Here is a 19008-nt window from a genome sequence, read left to right on the forward strand (position 1 = left end):
CTCTAAGAATCAGAATTTGATATTAGAATCAAGAATGTCCCATTAACCTTTTCACAGGATATAAAGGATAATGATTCTCTTAAATGGGTAGACGCCATGAAAGATGAGATGAAGTCCATGAGTGACAATGATGTCTGGGATCTCGTTCAATTACCAATGGGCTTTAAGGTGATTGGTTGTAAATGGGTATTTAAAACCAAATACGACTCAAAGGGTAATATTGAGAGACATAAAGCTAGACTAGTTGTAAAGGGATTCACTCAGAAAGAAGGAATTGATTACCATGAAACCTTCTCTCCTGTCTCTAAGAAGGATTCTCTGAGAATCATATTAGCATTAGTAGCTCATTATAATCTAGAGCTTCACTAAATGGATGTAAAAACTGTATTCTTGAATGGGGATTTAGATGAGGAAGTCTACATAAACCAACATAAGGGATTTAGTGATCAAGGAAAAGAAAATCTAGTGTGCAAACTTAAGAAATCCATATACGGACTTAAACAAGCTTCTAGACAGTGGTATATTGAATTTAACCACATCATTGTTTCTTTCGAATTTATTGAGAATACCTTCGATAGGTGTATATATCTGAAACTTAGTGGGAGTAAATTCATATTTTTGGTCTTATATGTAGATAATATTTTACTTGCTAGTAATGATTTTGATTTGTTGAGTAATACAAAGACCTTTTTTTCTAAGAACTTTGAAATGAAAGATATGGGTTTAGCTTCTTTCATTATCGACATTGAGATATTTCGTGATCAATCTCGTCGGATACTTGGGCTATCACAGAAAACCTATATTAATAAAGTTTTGGAAAGATATGGCATGATGAATTACAAATCAGGTGTTTTTTCCATGATCAAAGGAGATAAGTTCAGTCTAAATCAGTGCCCAAAGAATGATCTGGAAAGAGCACAAATGAAGGATATTCTATATTCTTCCGTAGTAGGGAGTCTTATGTATGCAATGACTTGTACTCGTCCAGACATCAGTTTTGCTGTTGGTATGTTAGGCAGATATGTGAGTAATCCTGTCATGGATTATTGGGTTGCAGCAAAGAAGGTGATGAGGTATTTAAAGGGGACTAGAGAGTACATACTTACTTACAAAGCTTCTGATTAGTTAGAAGTGATCGGATGTTCAGACTTGAATTATGTAGGATGCCTCGACAGTAGGAAATCTACATCAAAATACATCTTTCTACTTGCTGGTGGGGCGATTTCTTGGAAGTCCAAAAAACAGACTTGTATCTCTGCTTCTACTATGGAAGCAGAGTTTGTGGCATGCTTTGAGCCACATCTATGGCAATTTGATTACGAAATTTTATCTCAGGATTTCGGGTTATCGACACCATTTCGAAGTCGCTGAGAATGTATTGTGACAATGTTGTTGCCGTATATTACTCCAAGAATGATAAACATTTAAGTAGAACGAAGCATATTGGAGTAAAATACAATTTTGTAAATGACAGTTTAGAAATAAGAAGTGTCTATTACACACATTAAGACAGGTCTGATGATTGCTGATCTCATGACCAAGGCATTAGCACCTAAACACTTTACAGATCTTGTAATGGACATGGGTTTATGTAAAGCTTGATGTAATGGTCATATTATGCTAAAAAATTTTACTTATTTATTTAAATGATCATGATATTTGTTGTTTCTGGAAATTTTCACTTTATTATTGTGTGTATACATTTTATTTAATATATGTAAGATATTATGTTGGACCATTTAGTTATAGACTTTTCTAGTCTATTCCCTATTTTTGCACTTGTTTGGATGAGGTTATTAGTGTTGTGACTATAGAAGGGAGTATGTCATTATATGATGTATGACCGCCATGATCCACATTAGTAGTTTTGTTCAAATATGGTATTATGATTGTGATGACATAAAGTTGATGGGTTTACTTTCAAATACTGCAATATGATGTTAGAAACCAAATTATGTTTGAGATTGTTATTCTGTGGTCATATAGTAAAAGTGGGAGATTGTAAGAATATTCTTTATTATTGTCTCATATACCAATTAGATAATTGATCGATACTAATCTCATAGACTTGGATTCTAAATAGGAAATCCACTCCTCGTCTAATTAGGAAAAAGAGTCTTACCCTATTTGACACACCTTGATGGGAGGGTGCAAAAACTTTATTTAATAGGACTCTAGGTCCTCCTCCTACCCTAACGTCAATTTCATTATTGACTCTATCACCAAGAGAGCATTAAGGGGAGCTAGTGGAGAAAACCTAGAGGATCCATTGTGTTCGTGATTGGGATTGTAAGAATAAAGATATGAAAATAATATAATGATGATAAATTCTTCACAATCGATAATTAATGATATTCATCAATCTTTATAATTTAATTTTGTGATTCAATGATTATATGATAAAATCATATATGTTATTATTCATAAAATGTATTTGTTCAAGCTTAGCCTATGAGACTGACTAATATGACTTGGTCCTAGGGCAAATCATTTTGGCCAGCTATTCTCACATCCTCCCCCACCCCACCTCTCCCAAAAAAACAAAAAGCCCCTGCCTTCCACCAGGGTGTCATATGCTTGTGCATTATAGTGTGGATCACAATGATGTCAGTGCATTTTCCTTTCAAGTTACAATTGGAGGAATATAAGAGAAAGTCAAAAACCTTATTAAACCCTGCACGTTCTTTTCTTCTTCCACGTGGATAGGGCCCATAATAATACATAATGATTTTTTATGTAACCAATCCTCAATAAACCACTCTCTTCACCATAAATCAACTGTTCTTGTTATGGCAGTGCATGGGGCTGCTTGTTTAATGGTTTTGTCGAACGTGCAAGTTCATCAAAGGATTCCTTTACATCGCTTGGAAATCAATGCATTAATTATGGAATTTATGAAATTTCATGCGCCACTAGTAGTCCTTGATATTTATTAATTGGTTGTCTCATACCACTATGAATGTAATGCCCTAAACTATTGAGTAGGGGTGAAAGTTTGACCCTAACAATCTGCATTCGTTATGACTTGTTCTGAGCTAGAATAGAGTTTGGGTTAAGTTTTTTTTTTTTTTTTTTTTTTTACCCTGAGTCATGGTTGGATTAGACTCGGATTGAGGCCTCAACTGTAACTCGGCTTAACCCAACCCAAAATTTAATCTTGATTTTTTATATTAGAATTTAGGGCTCCTATTGGTATTTTATTTTTCTATAAGTTTTTAATGTATATGATATTAATGGAAAAAATAAGTCAATCAAGGTTAATCCAATCATTGCAGAAGCCAAGGTCAACTCAAGACAGGTCTGTCAGAGCCGGATTGGGCTGGTATGAACACGGTAGGGTTGGGCCTGAACATGAACCCGGCAAGGTTGGAGTGGGCCTAGGTTGAATTTTGAAGACCTATGGTTGGGTTAGGGTTTTAACAAACCCAGTCCAACCTGACGTTGTTTCACTCCTAATTGAGAGTACCCTTATTGGATAGCAAAGGTTGACGGGTTTTTTTTTTTTCCCCGAAAATTTAAACCAACCTCCCCTGATGTTTGGTCCAGTTACACCTATCCCTTGAAGTTTTATTTATTACATTTTCATCTTGAAACATAACATTGTTAGTGAGGTTTGAGGTGTGATCCGTTAAGCCATGTCATATTTTGCTAATGTTTTATAATATCCTTCTCTATTGTCTTCAATCTTCCAACAAAACTAAATCTATCCTCTCCCTGAATTGTGACATATGAAACATAATCTTCTTCGCTCCCTCTTTCTTCTCCGGCAAGGAAAGCTTACTTGCTATCATCGTTTTTTCTTCTCTAGCGACTTGGTAGTTTGCTGTGGTGATGTCCTATTCTCTCAAGCTTGCAGTGATGCCGTAATCTCTCCTCTGTATCTGTGGTTATTCCTAATCTATCTTCTTAGATGACCTACATATAGGAAACCCTAATCTCCGGTGAACTACAACTTGCAAGGTGAAGGTAAATTCTTTCCCTATGGATTTGCTTCTCTATGTGCTTGGTTTTTACAATTTCCCTCATGGACTAGCTTCTCTATGTTCTATGGTTTATGATTTCCCCCAGGGGTGAAACAGGACAGGGTTGGGCGGGGTTTTGTAAAACATTAGTCTAACCCTAGGTCCCCAATTCCATTATTCAAAATAAAAAGATAGAATTACAGTCCTAAATTATATTACATAAGTCATGGTTAAAATAAGGGCCGGATTGATTTGGGACGGGCTTGGCGTAGGCCTCAACCCAAGCCTGACCCAACCATAACCTAGGGTCATTGTTTTGAGCCCTAACTCACCTCATGGTTAGAAATCTTAACCCAGGCCTTGTTCAGGCTCAGATCGTGTTCGGGCCGTCAAGGCCAAACTTACATCGCTAATTTCCCCTATTATTTTCTTCTCTATATACTAGAATTTATGATTTTCCCTATGGATATGCTTCTCTATGTGCTAGGGTTTATTTTCCCCTAATTGTCCAACATAGCTTCTCCAGAAGTTGTCTCTTCACCTTTACGGTGTAGAACTACCTTCTCCACCTTCGCCAAACAAGGTATTGTAGAAAACCTTGAGCCGTTGTCTTCTTCGATTTGGGGAATTTAAGGAATTTAGGTTTATAAGTACGAAAGGATATTATTTGTATTTATTGTTGGATGCTTTAATTCAACTATATAAAAGGGATAATTAAGTCTTTTTCATTTCGAAACTAACACCTCGCTGCCGATGTTATGTTTCAGGGGTATACCTAATACCTTAAATTTACCTTAAATTGTTATTTTTCAACCCTAACCCGACATGCCAGATAGTGGATATACCTACTACCTTAAATTGTTTCTTAATTACAAGAACATTACAACTCTCAAGGAAACTGTTTATATCAAACTGAACGTCGAAACATTCTCAAGGCCAAATCACCTCATCCTTCTTGGGAAGTAGCTTCGTCTAAGCCTCCATGGATTTGTCACCCAATAGTAGTGCTCCTTGTATCCCTTGGAGATTCTGCCTAAATTCATGGCAATAAATATAAACAAATATATAACTTTTTCTTGTTTTTGTAAACTTAGATTGGGAAAATTACGCCCCCCCTCCCTTGTAGTTTGCAGAAATTATATGTGGGTCTAAGGGTTTGAACGATTTATGTCCCCTCCCCTATCATTGATGGTGTGAACATGCTATTAGTTTTATAGAGCAAAAGACCGTATTACCCCCCCTAGGAAAGATAATTTTTTTCCAGCAAAAACCTTTCACTATTTTGCTATTGGGAGAGAGGGAGGGAAAGAGATTTTAGTTCTAATTCATCTCTCCTATTCTCTACGACTTTTCGTTGAGCAACTGGTGTGGCTTTCTTTTTTATTTTAGCGTAAAAGCAAAGCAAAGAGTTTTATCAATAACAAGAGGAGAGGAAGAAAAAAGAAAAAAAAAGCAAAAATTTTAGAAAAGAAGTGCAAAAAAAGAGAGTCGAGGTTTAGGATTGTAAGGGTTTTCTTTGTTGGAGATGGCATAGGTTCAAGTTCAATCTCAGGCTCCTCTCTCTGGCCCCAATGCAGCGGGCAACACTGGGACAAACCTGTATGTGTCTACTTCTCTATATATGGGAGACCTTGAGTTTAATGTGACGGACTTGCAGCTTTACGATCTGTTCAACAAGCTTGGTCAGGTCGTGTCTATTCGCGTTTGCAGGGATTTGAGCACTCGGCGGTCCCTTGGTTATGCTTATGTTCACTACAGCAACACCCACGATGGTTTGTTTTAAGTGGAGGGTCTTTTGGTCTCTTCACTTAGCCTTGAGGAGATCACCAGCTAACAGTTTCAAACTCTTAGACACTAACGGATTGGACTTAAGTGTAAGAATCTTTCAAACTACAGAGGAGGGGGTGTAAATTGTTCAAACCTTTGAACCCCACATGTAATTTCGACAAACTACGAGGGTGGGGGTGCAATTTTCCCAATTAAATTTAATGGGATGGTCCATAGTGGGCAAGTTTGTGTAGCCTGTGGTAGATGGGGAAGCAAGAGAGGATGCATGAGGATTGGAAGATAATTGCAAATCAGAAGTCCATTTAGATATACTCTGAAGAACAAGAATAGGGTTCAGATCAGGCTTTCGAAAAATGGCATATTTCTATGATTCCAAATGAATTACAAAGATATAGCAATTATCCTAAAGACACATTGATGATCAGATGAAGACATAGAACTATTGCTCAGAAAAAGAAAAAATCCAGCACCGAGTTACTTGAAAGTCTTTCAATACTTGTTGCAAGGGAAACAATTCTACATTGGTGAGTGATGGGAGAAACTCGTGACTCTTAAGTAGGGGTCAATCCCTTCCATGTAAAATGTGTCTTGAAAACCTTACAGATATTAGTCAACCTCAGGGCCTCGGACCAAGACGTCAAAAATGAACAATATTTACATGGACGCAACTTGGATCCCGATCTGTTGTGGAGAAAATAATCCCACATTGGTGAGTGAAGAAAAAAACCCATGACTAATAAGTTGGGACCAATCCCTTTCATGTAAGATGCGATTTGAAAACCATAGGATTATTTCCCCTCAAACAGTTTTCAACCACACCCAAACTCTTTTTGGAAAAATCACAAGAAAAGAAAATATGTCATTTAGTCTCTGCTTCCCTTTTGCAAAAGCATACGCAAACCACCTAACTAGATGGGCTTTGGTAGGAATGCGATTAATAACTATCTTCATATAAACACCCATCTAGTTAAAGTCCGGATTTGGTCCTCATACGAGAATCATTCTTTTGCGATGCCTGATCCAAACATGGAATCCACTCAATCTCTCTCTTCTTATAATAGGTTTTCACATTGAGTGAATTCCAAGTATGGATCTGACACTGTACGAAAATAGTTCTTATAGGACGACCTGATCCAAACTCCTACCTAAATGGGCTTTGATAGGAATGCCATTGTGAACTATCTCCACATAAACATTTTAATTTAAAATTAAGGTGAAACGCAATTTCCATACAAATTTCCACCAACTTAAGTAATAGCCAGAGAAGGTGGATATGGGCTCAAATTCTTAATCAATACATAACAACATATTTTATAGCAAGATCGCCAGATTTTGTAAATTGACATATCCACTGGCCCTGGAAAAGATGCAGAGTATGAGACACTTTGATATTCGTAGAAGCTATGGAAGATGGAAACATACTAAAAATTAGAGAAACATTCTAACCATCACCTTCCTGATATAAACCATACTCTTGAGAATAATAATACTAGCCATGTTTGTTCAAAGTCCAAGAGCTGCTTTTAGAAAAATAGAGTTATCCAAAAGATTACCATTAGCAAAATACTTTAAGAGTGGAACCTAATATAACACAAGGTAGGAAGGGAGGACAAAACAGCTAGACTGAGCAATCAAGATGAGTTAGAAAGCTGCTGTTTCAAGAAGTTTACCTTTTGTTTCAACTCTGTTCACCACATTGAGCTCTGCAACTTTGGAACTAGGGTGGCATAAATTTGTACCCAGATATAATGCATAGGTAGACATTTCTAATTCCTAATAACTGACACAGTTGACTTTTGTCCTCAACTGATATTTTTACAAAATAAGTTCGTTGCTCATCAATTGCACTACCCCTTAGTTCCCCTTTATTTACTTTAACACCCTTAAACATATTGAGATCTACACATTAAGAAGACAGAAGGGTACTTCCATGGCAATAATAAATTATGAGGAATCAAAGGACATTCTCTGCCTAAGTACAAAGGTTATTCAAAACTTGGCATGTTAAGATTATAAGATCTGGTATCTCTAATATTTCTAGACATTAATTTTACAAAGAAATGTATTTTAGTTTTGCAATTTTATAGAGATTAATAGGTAATACGTTCAGAATATTAATTTTTGGAGAGATAGTTGGTTAGGAAGCAAGTCTATTGAAGAACTATCAAATCTGCATCTGAACTTTGACTCTATGCAAGCTCGTGTTTCATATTTTATCACTCAAGGTGAATGGATCTTTCCTCCTTTCGAATCTGATTTTTTCCAGAATATTTTTGGCCAAGCAAAAGAGATTTTAATTTCAGATTTGGAGGATAAGTGCCATTGGGAATTAACCTCTTCTGGTGTTTTTTCCATTAAGTCGGCTTGGGAGAAGGTAAGAAGGGAATCGCCCAAGGTCGGATGGTATTCTTTGGTTTGGAATTCATCTCTTTTGCCAAGACAAGCTGTTTTTGGATGGAGAATGATGAAAAATAAGCTTCCTATGGATGATAATGTCAAAAAACGAGGGGTCTTAATGCCGTCTCAATGTACTCTATGTGGTATTGCAGAGGAGTTCAAAAATCATTCATTTTATGAGAGTCACTTTGCGATCTCTCTTTGGCATTTATTCTGTGGATGTTTTGGGGTTAGCTAGCCTGCTTTTGATGGTGTGGATAGATTGATCGCCTGGTGGAAAGATCAGGCAAAAAAGATAACTATCAAGGGGTTGTGGATGAAGGGATTTGTTTTGATTCCTTATTTTCTTTGGCTTGAAAGGAATGGAAGAAAGTGTGAGGGAGTCAACTCATCAATAGAGCGCTGCTTTGGGTTGGTTAGATGTGAATTAAAATCCCAATCGATGATTCTCACAAGATCATCAATTTCTATTTTGGACTTGCTTCGTACAAGAAGATTGGGTTTCTCTGGGGTTCGCAATAGACCTCGGAAAATTTACTCTATTTATTGGTGCCCTCCTCAAGTCAGTTGGGTGAAATTAAATTCAGATGGCTGCTCTATTAGGAAGCCAAGGAAAGCTGGGGTAGGAGGAGTTCTCAAAAATGAAAAGGTTAAGGTGATCGCAAATTTCAGATATTTTCTTGGAGTTCGAACGAATTTGAGGTGGAGTTTCTCGCTCTTATATATGGTGTTGAGTTGGCAAAGCAGCTGGGTGTAACTCGCCTATGGATTGAGTGTGATTCTGTGGTGGTTGCTATTCTGTTTTGGCAAAAGAAACCCCCTTGGATTGCTTGGCAAAGATGGATTAATTGTATGGTTTTTCTAGATGAAGTGGAATGGAAAAAAACCCATTGCTATCATGAAGCAAATTCAGTGGCTGATTTCTTAGCAAAATCAGCGGCTGATTTCTTAGCAAAATCAGCGGCTGATTTCTTAATAAAATCAGCAGCGCAATTTGAATCATCTTTACCGGTTTCAGTTTGGTCACGATTGGTGCAGATGGAACTGGATATGGATGCCTCAGGCCATCCAAGGTCTAGAGTTTGTTAGGCTATTTTGTGTGTCTTTGTTTTGTGGTGGAGTTGGATGGTGGCCCATTTTTGCTGATGGCAATGCTGAAAGTGGATTAGGTGCTATCTCTTCTCTTCCATTTGTGAAGGATCTCTTAGTTTTCCCCCATTGATGTACTATATTTTCCCTTTTTCTTTTTCATAATTAATATACATGATTTTCTAGTGAAAAAAAAAAAAAAAAGGTAATACATTGTTTTATTTAATATTTATGGAATTATAGTTGATTCTTTTGGTGTCATGTGGTCTTTAGTGATGGCAATGTCGAAGGTGGAGTCTCATAGTAAAATTTAGTATTTTTCTTATGTATTTTATCATTGTCTAGGTATACCTAGATTTTCGTTTTTGTACATCAATTTTCAATTCTATTATAGACTTCTGCTGATCTTTAGTTAAAAGAGGAAAAAAAATATATATTAGGACATTTTAACCAAATATATACTCCGAAAGGTAGTCAATATAAAGACAGGTCGGAAAAAAAAATGGGCACCGGTGAAAAAATATTTTCTAATAACTAATAATATAATAAAATGTTGCAAGGTAATCATTACTTTAGTTGGTACAAGGTTTTTTTCTTTTTTTCTTTTGATAAAATAGTTGGTACAGGTTATTATTTATGCAATATAGATGGCAAATTTTCCCCACTAATCTCCTTGGATGTCCATATCACCTTTTGACCATAACAATTGCATATAAAAATAAATAAATAAAAATTAAGTATCTTTTTTTTTTCATAAGATATAAATATTTATCTTTTATTAATAAAAAAAAAGGGATTAGGTTCCCGCCGAAGCTCATGTGCAGTTTCGGGAGTTAGAAGAGGTATTACGAGAAACTTGTCAAATAGTGGAATATTTAGGATATTTTTTAGGGGTTCTACGGTAATCTAAATGACAACATGCAATTTCGATTTTGCTCTGACATCAAGAAAATCTTTTTCCTTAAAAAAAAAAAAAAAATACAATTTTAACAATCATTATTAGTTACATAGCTGTTTCCTAGACCACATGATTAGAGATCTTAAATTTGATTAAATTATGTGACTTAATTATATATAGGTCTCACTTTTCAAAAAGTAAAAAAAAAAAAAATTAAAATTAAAAAAATAATAAAAGAAAGGAACACTAGAACTTGAATGAAAATGGTCTTTCTATACATCAAGACCATCTGGAGTGTTGCCACAGAATGTGACACGTCTCCTGTACAAAGGATGACGTACCAAAACTAGAGATTGCCCAACCAAAAGAATAAGAATTTCATATAATCTTCATTGTTAGTCCCTGACCGGTTTGCTTAAATGGTGAAACAAAAACATTTAAGTAAGATCCAAGAGAATACCTTATCAAGAAACAAAAAAAAAAAAGATCCAAGACGATAATTGGTGACCATTTGGCTAAACATTATTCAAAGATTTTACTACATAAACAAGCATTATGGGGAAAATTTTTCTCGTGTGGGAACCTTTCACATGGTTAATACATTCTTTCTCTTTCCTGATCTTATGTGCTTCTTTTGATGGAATCGATTCCCACATGCTAATTGATGTGATGTAAGAGATTCACCCAATGCCGGCAACATGAGGAATCTCCCTTGCCTTGATTAGTATTGCATAATATACATTATATTGCAAACTAGCCCAGATCAGATCGGTCATTTCAAAATCAAGCCAACTTTGTTATAAAACTACAAGTTCTCTTTATGGTAGTTGATATTTCATCCAGGGTTTAAAGTTTGATTAGTATCGTATCAAGTATCAAATTAATATTTTTCAAGAGGTATATGATAGATTTAAAGTATCAATTTATATCATATCGTATCATATTTTATCAATTGTATCATATCAATATGATATGTGATACCGATACTTTAAACTTTGAATTCTCATCCAAAAAATTGTTGAATCCAAAAATTTCAGTTCATTTCCCTATAATCTTATCCTCATTCGTTGACTGTCGAATAAGAAATAAGCGTTGGAGAGTACAGGATGTCAGTGTGTACATACCTACATCTCAGGTGCCTTTTTCTCTTACTTCCCTCTCCCCTCATTAAATATGAGAGCCTCACTACTATCTGCTCATTAAATATATCATTTTGTTCTATGAGATCTTAGTGAGATCATAAGTTGCCGGTTTATAGTGGAAAATTTTTATCATTCCTCTTGTATTTATTATATATTTACTATTTTGTTTAAAGTTTCATTCTAATTCTCCTACAAAAATAAGTTTTCATCATTTTATCACCCCCGTTAATTTAAAATTCCTAAATTACCCTTGTTTCCCTCCCATTTAACAATCCTCCGATGAGGACCACAACACCCTCTTTGTAACCTTCTTCCGACAGTCCTCCAACCCTCCACCCCCAATGTTAATATGGCAAATAACTGTGGGCTGAGTCTTGGGGTGTCAAGCGGTAAGTTTTGACGGATTTCAATTCGTTTTCATCTACTTTGGTGTGAGTATGAATGAAATCGAGACATGAACCAATAAGAATGCATCAGTTTTGATTCTATTTCTATTTCTCTTTATCGGTTTGGTTTCAAAGTCTCAATTTTTGGATTCGAAAGTATGATTTTTTTTTTATTATTTTATGAATTTTGGGTTGCATTGATTTTTGTCTGATATTTTAAGTTCGGTTCGATATTCTATTGGTTTCAGTGCGGTCCAATTTGGTTTCAGTCTCACAAAACTCAGCCCAAAAATATGATTCAAAAAGCTCATATCGATTTCGATTCGATTCAATTTTAATCAGCTCCGATTGATTTCATCAGTTTGGGCTAGGTTTTGACACCCCTAACTGGGTCACACCTTGCTAGATTGGACGACAATATCAAAGACTCACAACTGGAGCAGCTCATGGTCTAGTTTATATCCACTACACATTGTTGGTCATTGAGACTGGCATACAACAATATCATGTCCACAAATGTATTCTTTGACAAGGCCCTTAGACAAGCTAGACCTAGATCTTCTCAAGTGCACTAGTCCCTCCAGCATGCATGGAATAGCTGGCAGCACTAGGCATGCACCCAAAGTGCCTCCCAGTTGTCCTATGTGCATTGAAGGGCTTGATGCACTTGAGAGGATCTCATTCCCAACTTATCGTGCGTCAGAGTTTACCAATAGCCGCAATTCTCACAGAATGCTGACATATATGCCTTCGATGTCCTATTCCAGGTGTTGCTGACTTGGAAGTGCCCTTTTGTGATAGAGAAAGAGTTCAGATCCTCAGTGGTGAACGACAGTGAACATCTAACGACTGGGAGGGCCAAGCATACACCCCAAATCGTCATGGCTGCATGTCTATTGCATCAAATACTAGCTCAAGATAGATTATGTTTTGAAGAAAATGATTGAGGTGATTATGGGATTAAGGGTCTCCCCCACGCACGGCTTGTTGATTCGATTTTTAACTTGCCTAACTGGTCCAGACACAAGATTATGCAAAATTACTATCCGGCCCCTATGAAATAAAAAATCTCACACATGTTGATGTCCTTGCTCATGCTCTCAATAGCCCCATCTTGGCTAGGGACCACGCGACCAGGCACTGATCTATTGCCCTTATTATTTTTTGGAAGAAAGAACGTTATCTCGTCATGTGTGCCTTCTCATTGGTTGCTCCCCTTGGCATGTACCTACGTTAGGAGGTAGCTTTCTCTTGCCCTTTTTTTTTTTTTTTTTTTCCCAGTGGGTATGGTGTCATTTTTCCTTCGTCAAATCCTTCCAAAGGGTTACAATAAGATTTATATAGATGAAATTTATAAGGTTAAACTGGAATTGCATGTTACTCCTTCCTACTCTTGATGAGTAATGGTTTTGATAGGTTGGTATCACCATGCGGAGAGGACCGGCTAGACTTGTAAAAAGCTTCCGCCACTCTTTACTTGGGAATTTTTTGTTGACAGTTGGTAAGAGAAAAAAAAAATTTTGGTTGCTACCTGGGTTGCAACTGGTATATAGCAGCCAAGGAAATAGAATCCCAATGACAAGAAGTGGAAAACACCTTCGGTGGAATTTTCTAACCTAACCCCTCTTCATTCTACAAATGACAGTGGAACAAGTGTTAGCACCTGAAGTGTACGTACGTGCAACTGATCTAAACTCATAAATAGGAAGTCACACAATTCTAGGAATGAGCACAGCTAACAATTGAACAAAGGATGACATGCCACAAACTATGATAGTTTTCAAGTTTGCAACGATTCTTTCCTCCAATGATGTTGCAACAAAGAAAAAGGAAAAGGAATTGTACTGTTGTTGAAGTTGAGCAGGCTCCCTGATTCTGTCTTATGGTTCACGGTAAGGGCAGGAATGGGGTGAAGATTTGGGGAAGTGTTAGAGGGAGGTGTTTGCGAAGAGGGATGTAGGAGGGGAGAAGAATAGAAGTAATTTAAGAATTTTGAATCACCAAGGGAGAAATAGAGATGAAAATTTGTTTAATTTTCTAGGGGAATCAAAAAAGAATATTTTAAGTGAAGGAGTTTGAGTAAATATTGGATAAGTTTAGGGCAGTGATAGGATTTTTTTTCCAATATATACAGGAAGGGAAAAAGAGTGGCTCTTGTGCCAAGACATAAGAGCTCGCAAAATTATCATGTTGTTATGTGTGAAGTAAGAAGTTTCCATCCATATTGGTGTCCTTATGCATGCTTTCATTAGCCCCCACATTGGCGCAGCAACACATGGAAGCATTAATAGTGATGGAATTCCCATTTTTCATAGGGGACATAGCAATCATTTCACCTCACATTCTGGTTTTGAGGCAATCATTTTTGCCTAAAAAATATTTAATGGGAAAAAGAACTCTATCCAAGTGTGCGGCCTCCCATGTATCTATCTCTCTCCTCCCAGTGTGAAAATGTATGTATGTCCTTTATTATGAGGAGGATAGAAAGACATAGAAACCGCTGATGTAGGCTATGCTCCCAGATAGAGAACCACTTTCCATAATTAACAAGGGAGAAAAAGATTGTTACTTGGTTGCATGCTCTTATGCCCAGACACAAGAGGTGATAAGAAACCACTCTACCCCCTAGTTGGATGCATGTACATTTCTCCGGTTGGTGCCCACCTTGGTACAATGGTCACATGACCACGTAGCAATCCCAAGCCCTTTAATAAGGGAGAAACTTTCTTGCCATCCACTAACACCCTCCCCCTCTTCCCTAAGAAGACATCTCTACCTCATTTATTGAACCATGGAGGGATGTTCATTTGCTATCATTTACCCATATAACTATGAATTCAAATTGTCTATAGTGAACAATGAGGTGCAACATAGTCTAAGGAACATCCAGGCACATAGTCCAAGGAACACCTAACCATCCGATCCCTAGTGCACCAATGTAGTCGCAGTAGACGATTTTCATGCTATTCTATGCTACCAAGCCTGAGAGTATCATGCTTCACATCAGGTGGTGCCCACCGAATGTGAATACCACATAAGGGGGCCTTTGGGGACCAGATAAGTGGGCCCAACTCGGAAACAGTTTAAGTAGTGGGGTCTAAAGTCTAAAGTCTAAAGTAAGGTCGGTAATCCCCCCCCAAGCCGCCAGACCAGAAATGAAACATACACTTCATCAGTCACTCATATCGAACTCAAAGGGGCCAAGGGGGGGGAGGGGGGTTGAGTGTATGAATGAGGTCAGCCAATGAAGAGACTGGTAGAAAATGCTGACCGCAAGAACCCACCCACCAACCACCAACTACCAACTCACACCCGTGCCCTCAGCTAGTCTTACGCTACCCCCCTTCGTTTTTTCTTGTTTTTTCTTCACCAACTTCCCCTCTCTCCCTTTCTCTCTACTTACTCTTTCCTCTCACCTCATCATCAAACACAATCCACCAATTCTCACCAATCCTCCTCTGACCATTGGCTAACTTGGCTTTTGCCTTTCTCCAACTTATCATTGGAATCTCTTCTCTTTAATCATTTCATATAAATATTATTCCAATCAATTCTTCTATTATATCATTTAATTAATTTAAATTATCACCTTTATTATTATATTAAAACATTTCTTTTTTCCTCCTTCACTTTTTAGGTTTTCTTTTTAAAACAAAAATAAAAATAAAAATCTACAATTATTATTTTTATTTATTTTATTAAAAAAATGCCTTTTTGAAAATGATACTAATTATTATCATAGCATTCCCCCTAATGTTGTGTTTGGACTCTCAAAAATTCGAAAGTGACATGAAAGGCCTGATTTTGGTTGCATTAGTGGAACTAGTCATGGTTCATGATATTTAATTGTGTTCGATCACTTTATGTCATCAACTGGGTCCCACCACAAAAAGAGATTCAGGTCTTCACTTATATAATACTATACTAGTTGCTCATTTTTATTTAATAAACGGAGGCTACTTCAAATTTTGGTGTATTGCCTCTTGCATCCAACCACGTGGAATCTCAAATACGTATCTTAAACCACCCCTCCTTCAAAACCAAACGCATCCCCCCACCCAAAAAAAAAAAAAAAAATCTCATATAGTTATTCTAGTAAATTGCTCACTTGTCAATCCCAACATATACATCATAGATTCTATTTGAATTTTAAGGAAAATAGTTTTGTGGGGACTGGGGCCCTTTTGTAGACACATGAGAAGAAAAATGATCAACCATTCCTATAAAATGAAAAATAACGCATTTATTGATGTTTCCTCATGCATTCTTGTTGGTCATTGTGCACGCCTAGGAGCCTCATTGTACTACAGTAAACACTTCCCCCTTGATTTTAATAGTTTGTAACTTTAGGAATCCAATTCGCCGGCTCATGTTAACCTAATCCAAAAAATGAGAAAATGGGTCTTTGTGTATTTATCTCTATTGAGAGGGGTAGTTATTCAGGCTGCGTTTGGTATGCATTTGTTGATACATTCTAAAAATCATACCAAACATAACCTAATCTTCCACCCATGATATTAAAACATCTATACCAAATATTTATTTAAAGTATACTTGTCATCTCATCTTTTCACCTTCAACATTTTGTGGGTCCCAATATCTCATCCCTTGAATATCTCAATTCTAAATTATGTTTAAAGAGAATGAGCTATACAACAATACTTTGACCGCATTAAGAATCATAAACTGAACTTTTGAAATGAAGGTTGCAATTGGTTGGTTTTTTTTTTTTTTTTGTATAACATTCCAAGAATGCATACTAAAATCAACCCTTGCATTATTAGTTTTACAAATAATAATAATAATAATAATAATAATAATAATAAAATCATTGATAAATTCTTAGAGAAATTCTATTGGGAATTATGTGCTTTTTCTATTTTTCTTTTACTTACCACATAAATAGTTAATATGACTGTTGTAGAGTTTAGAGAAAGGAAACAACGAGTGGAATGAGAAACAAAATGTTTTATCTCTGCATTCTCCAAGTGGTTGATCTTAGCAACTTCCTCAATCTTCCCCTGACCTATGATAGACAATACTCTACTTTGATCTTCTGGACTCTTTCTTCAGCTTTCGAGTAATTAGATTTTGAACCAATTAAGATTATACTCATGTATAGAGAAAACAAGAGCATGGTCAAAGAAGTTGTTAAACCCCCACCATCTAAAAGAAAATTCATTTCAAACAAATAAAAAAAGTATGTTCAGTGGTTATTATCAAACTAATTAAGTGATTATACTATTAGAATTAGATTCTATAGAGATTGTTCTTATTTGAGTTTGCAAAGCAAGATTATAATTGCCTATATTATGATCTTCCCCCAATAATGACGGTAGCTAGCTTCATGCAGTGAGTTTGTCTTTGATTTTCAGATAAAAGTAACGTAGACTACAATTATTATTATGAGTCCAAATATCAATATAAAATACAAAATAATTACTTGAAAGTTAAAGTAACTTTGCCACCAAACAAAAAAAAAAAAAAAAAAAAAAGTTAAAGTAACTTTAGAAGAAATAAATCACAAAATTAATAATAGATACCGTACAAAAAATGGATTCTTTCATCCTCCAATGTCTAGACATACAAAAAATTACAAACATACAAATACAACCACCTAGACACAAGTGATTAGAAGACAAAAAATTTTGTTAGGTGAGCTCTTCTGCTTCCACGTGACAAAATATATACTAAAACATAACAACAACAACATTTTTTCTCAATTAATCCCCACTTTTATTATTATTATTTTTTTTAATACAGAAAATTAAATAAATTAAAATAAAATTAGAATGTAAGAGAAAAAGGTCTCCCACGGTCTCACCAAATCCAATCCACCTCCTTGTTGGTGGATTCGTTTCCCATATTTTCTTGCCAAAAAAAAAAAAGAAATTTATATAAAATAAAAAATATAAAAACCATCCAATCCAATCAAATGGAATCTGAACGAGAAGGGGAACAAGGGGTCATATCCATAGGATAACTCCCCAACACCCTAAGAAACGACGTGAACTCCTGAACTTCAGCCAAAGCATTCTGAGCCCTCACGTCAGCCATTGATGCCTCAAAATCAACATAAAACATATACTCAAAGTGCTTCGCTGTCCCAACATTTGCATCATCCACCAGCCTAATCGGACGGTTCCGATGTGGTCTACTCTCAATCTTGGTCAAACTGATGTTCCTAAACGCAAAAGCCGATAACACCTTGAACAGAACCGAAGTCCCTTTATCATGGGCGAACACGATACTGGTCTTAAATGGCCGGTCCGTCCGGGGAATGATTGGTTCACGAGCCAACATAACAAACCGGGTCACGTTCCCCGAGTCATCTTGAATCCCATCGGCTAGGATCTGCATACCGTACAGCTCCGCCGCCCGAGTGCTTGCGATCGCCCCCGTGTCTCTCAAGTTTTTCGCCGCCACGTATTCGGCCGCTCCGGCGGTGTCGTCGACGGCTTCACGGATTACGTTTAAGCCCAGCTTGGTGAGGGTGTGCTCGCACTGGGCTAGAGCTTGTGGGTGGCTGATGACACGTGTCAAGTACTCTTTTCTTACTCCAGGTAAGGCTAAGAGGCAGTGATGAACTGGAAGTTGGACTTCTCCGACGATGTGGAGACGGTGGCGGAGGAGGAGGTCGTAGTTCCGGTGGATGCTGCCGCCGAGAGAGTTTTCTACAGGGAGGACGGCTCTGTCAGCGATCCAGAGCTCGACCGCACTGAAAGCCACTTCGAATTGGTCGCAGGGAATGGCTTCGCAGTTGGGGTAAGCTTTACCGGCGGCAGCTTCGCTGTAAGCGCCTGGGACGCCTTGGTAAGCTACGCGTAGCGTGGAGCCATGTAAAGGGGCAGGGGAGAGATCGGTGATGGTCAAGGGCTTGGGGAGATTACCGATAGGTACCAGATCTAGAGTTTTGTGGCCGTTAACGGCAGTGATTTCGGCGTTGCCGGTTGTCTCGTTGTTTGGCTGCTGAGAGGCGACTTTGCTGGCAAGGATGGCGCAAGAGCTCTGCCAATCAGCGCGTCTAGTTGAACCTGAGCCTGAGCCTGAGCCTGAGCCTGAACCTGAACCTGAGACTGAGCCATCGCCGCCAGCGAAGTTGTTGGAGGATTCAGGGCGGGAGATGCTTTGGACTATAAAGCGTGTTGTATTCCAGTAGTGATTGGGATTGTAGGGCTTGGATGCCCTGGCTAAGGGCTTATGATGGTGGTCTCCGAAGAGAGATTTGAGGGCTGTGTTACTGGAAGATGATGTGATTGCCTGCATTTTTGCTGGCAGAGGAATTTCGATTTCTGAATTTTGAAATGAATGCAACTATGGTCCTGCAATTTTTTTTTTTTTTTTTT

At 37.2% G+C, this 19008-nt stretch overlaps 1 protein-coding gene across 1 annotated transcript; it reads right to left on the minus strand.

The window, feature by feature from the left end:
* Positions 1 to 17374: 17374 nt before the first annotated feature.
* On the minus strand, positions 17375 to 19002 carry LOC122080652 (arogenate dehydratase 1-like). Its single transcript, XM_042647455.1, has one exon. The coding sequence runs from the start codon at positions 18926 to 18928 to the stop codon at positions 17594 to 17596; it is 1335 nt and encodes a 444-aa protein (XP_042503389.1). The 5' UTR covers positions 18929 to 19002; the 3' UTR covers positions 17375 to 17593.
* Positions 19003 to 19008: the final 6 nt, after the last annotated feature.

The sequence above is a fragment of the Macadamia integrifolia genome, chromosome 6, assembly GCF_013358625.1.
Source record: "Macadamia integrifolia cultivar HAES 741 chromosome 6, SCU_Mint_v3, whole genome shotgun sequence".
Lineage (NCBI taxonomy): Eukaryota > Viridiplantae > Streptophyta > Magnoliopsida > Proteales > Proteaceae > Macadamia > Macadamia integrifolia.

Coding starts and splice junctions, on each gene's coding strand:
- LOC122080652 (XM_042647455.1), bottom strand. CDS start 18,928: ATGCAGGCAATCACATCATCTTCCAGTAACACAGCCCTCAAATCTCTC.